We start from the raw sequence: 2,119 nt of genomic DNA, 5'->3' as shown, positions 1-2,119 counted from the left end.
GACTTATATACAGGTGTACCGGTACAGAGTCAATGTGGAGGCATAATAACGGGGGTACCGGTACAGAGTCAATGTGGAGACTATATACAGGGGGTACCGGTACAGAGTCATATGTGGAGCTATATACAGAGGGTACCGGTACAGAGTCAATGTGGAGGCTATATACAGGGAGTACCGGTAGAGAATCAATGTGGGTTAGTCGAGGTAATTGAGGTAATATGTACATGTAGGTATAGTTAAAGTGACTAGCTATCAACATTAACATAGTATCATGCATTTTGTCGCTTTCTCCCTTGCAGACTCTGTCTAGATTGTCCTGTGCCTACAAGACAGAGAACCAGACCAGGGTGGTGGTGTGTGACCTGGGGAACCCCATGAAAGGTGGAACTAAGGTGAGTGGATGGGAGCATGCAGATGGTATCCGTCCCGTTGACCTGAATGGGGGGGCGATGTCTGTTCTAGGRATTCTATTTCTATGTTGGTGGTTGACTAGACACCTAGTCAGCACCATTTCCCCAGTTCAAATTCCTGGTACATGTGAATGTACTTGGTGTTATAAAGATGATTCTGATTCTGATCAGAAGGTGCGTTTACACAGGCTGCCCAAATCTGATCATTTATTGGAAGAAAATAAATCAGATCTGATTGATCAAAAGTAAAACATTTTTGGAAAACATTTCAGAATTGTGCTGCCTGTATAAACGCAGTACGAGACTTACAATCAGAATGGTGATGATCCCGATGGTGTGATGTTGTCTTTAGGTGCTGGCCGGACTCCGCTTCAGTGTTCATCAGCTCTCAGAGCAGGACACGTTTGTCAAGTTTGACCTGCAGATACAGAGGTAATGAGCTGGTAACAAAACGGGTTCAGAAAACAGTCTTTCTTACAGGTGTGGCTTTTGGAAATAAAATTACTTTTTCCTGTGCTTTATTTTCAAACAACTGGGGTATGTATACAAGTCTCTTTCGCAAGACTTTTAAATCTTAATGAGCCTAACGTGTATAAATAATGGAATGAAACGGTGTCTCACACATCGTCGAATGGTCATAACGTTAGGACCTAATTTAGAGAAGACCTTTTAGAGAAGAGACTCCCAGTACTCCCAGTACTTTCTCCCACACACGTCCTGACTCTGTGGTAACAGACAGTGAGACTAAATGTGTGTCCCAAACTGCACCCTACTTCCTATAGTGGACCACTTTGACAAGAGCAAATGTATAAAAAAAAAACATGGTGTTTCTGTTTTCCCTGGTTGGATTGAAAGGAGCATGTAAATGACAGAGTAGCTGTATCCTTTGTCTGTCCTTGTTGTTATGAAGGAATACCTCTCGTTTACTCTCCCGCTATCCCAAGGTCACGCCGGTCCTCTCTAAAAAAAACTATATTCTGTTGATCAAAGTCATTGTTAAATTGTTTAGAATATAGTTGAGAGCACATGTGTCTTGTGGTGGAATTGTCTGGAGTTTTTGTATATTTCTTATGAGGCTTTAGCAGCCAGTTCAAAATCATGGACAAAAGTTACAATACAATGCAATGGTTCCACCCTGTGGACATTTTGTGTTTTAGCGTCAACCTGTACTGTGTAAACTGCTTATCTGATGTTTTCACGATCTGGTCTTGTTGTATGAGTTAATAATATAATATTGTCTTTCAGTTCCAACCAGTTCAACAGCAGCAGCAGTCTGGTCTCCAGCATCACACAGCTGGCTGTTCTTTCCAATGTTGATATCAGAGGGTATGTTAACAAGTCTTCTCCAACGAAGGTCATTACTGACCAGAAGTTTAGTCGTTAAGTACAGAAATATCATCTACTTGAAGTGTGCAAAGAATGTTTTTTCACTTTAGTATATTCTCCTGCATCTGCTCCTACCCTAATGGGGTGGTGGGAGGTCACCAACATACATCTTCTCCTACCCTAATGGGAGGTCACCAACATACATCTGCTCCTACCCTAATGGGCAGGTGGGAGGTCACCAACATACATCTTCTCCTCCCTAAATGGGAGGTGGGAGTCACCAAACACATCATCTTCTCCTACCCTAATGGGCAGGTGGGAGGTCACCAACCACATCTTCTCCTACCTTAATAATGGGCAGGTGGGAGGTCACAACCACAATA

At 42.6% G+C, this 2,119-nt stretch overlaps 1 protein-coding gene across 1 annotated transcript in view; it reads left to right on the top strand.

Annotated features, from left to right (window-relative positions):
• LOC112075317 (integrin alpha-V) overlaps nucleotides 1–2,119 on the top strand; it is a 34,080-nt gene that overhangs the window by 22,808 nt on the left and 9,153 nt on the right. The window contains exons 4-6 of the mRNA XM_024142332.2: nucleotides 300–392; nucleotides 763–842; nucleotides 1,656–1,736. Coding sequence (XP_023998100.2) covers nucleotides 300–392; nucleotides 763–842; nucleotides 1,656–1,736 — 254 coding nt within the window. The remainder of the gene's footprint in view (nucleotides 1–299; nucleotides 393–762; nucleotides 843–1,655; nucleotides 1,737–2,119) is intronic.

Source organism: Salvelinus sp. IW2-2015, unplaced genomic scaffold, assembly GCF_002910315.2.
Source record: "Salvelinus sp. IW2-2015 unplaced genomic scaffold, ASM291031v2 Un_scaffold3083, whole genome shotgun sequence".
Lineage (NCBI taxonomy): Eukaryota > Metazoa > Chordata > Actinopteri > Salmoniformes > Salmonidae > Salvelinus > Salvelinus sp. IW2-2015.
The sequence above is the reverse complement of the archived record's forward strand: the minus strand, read 5'-3'. Positions and strand labels throughout refer to the sequence as shown.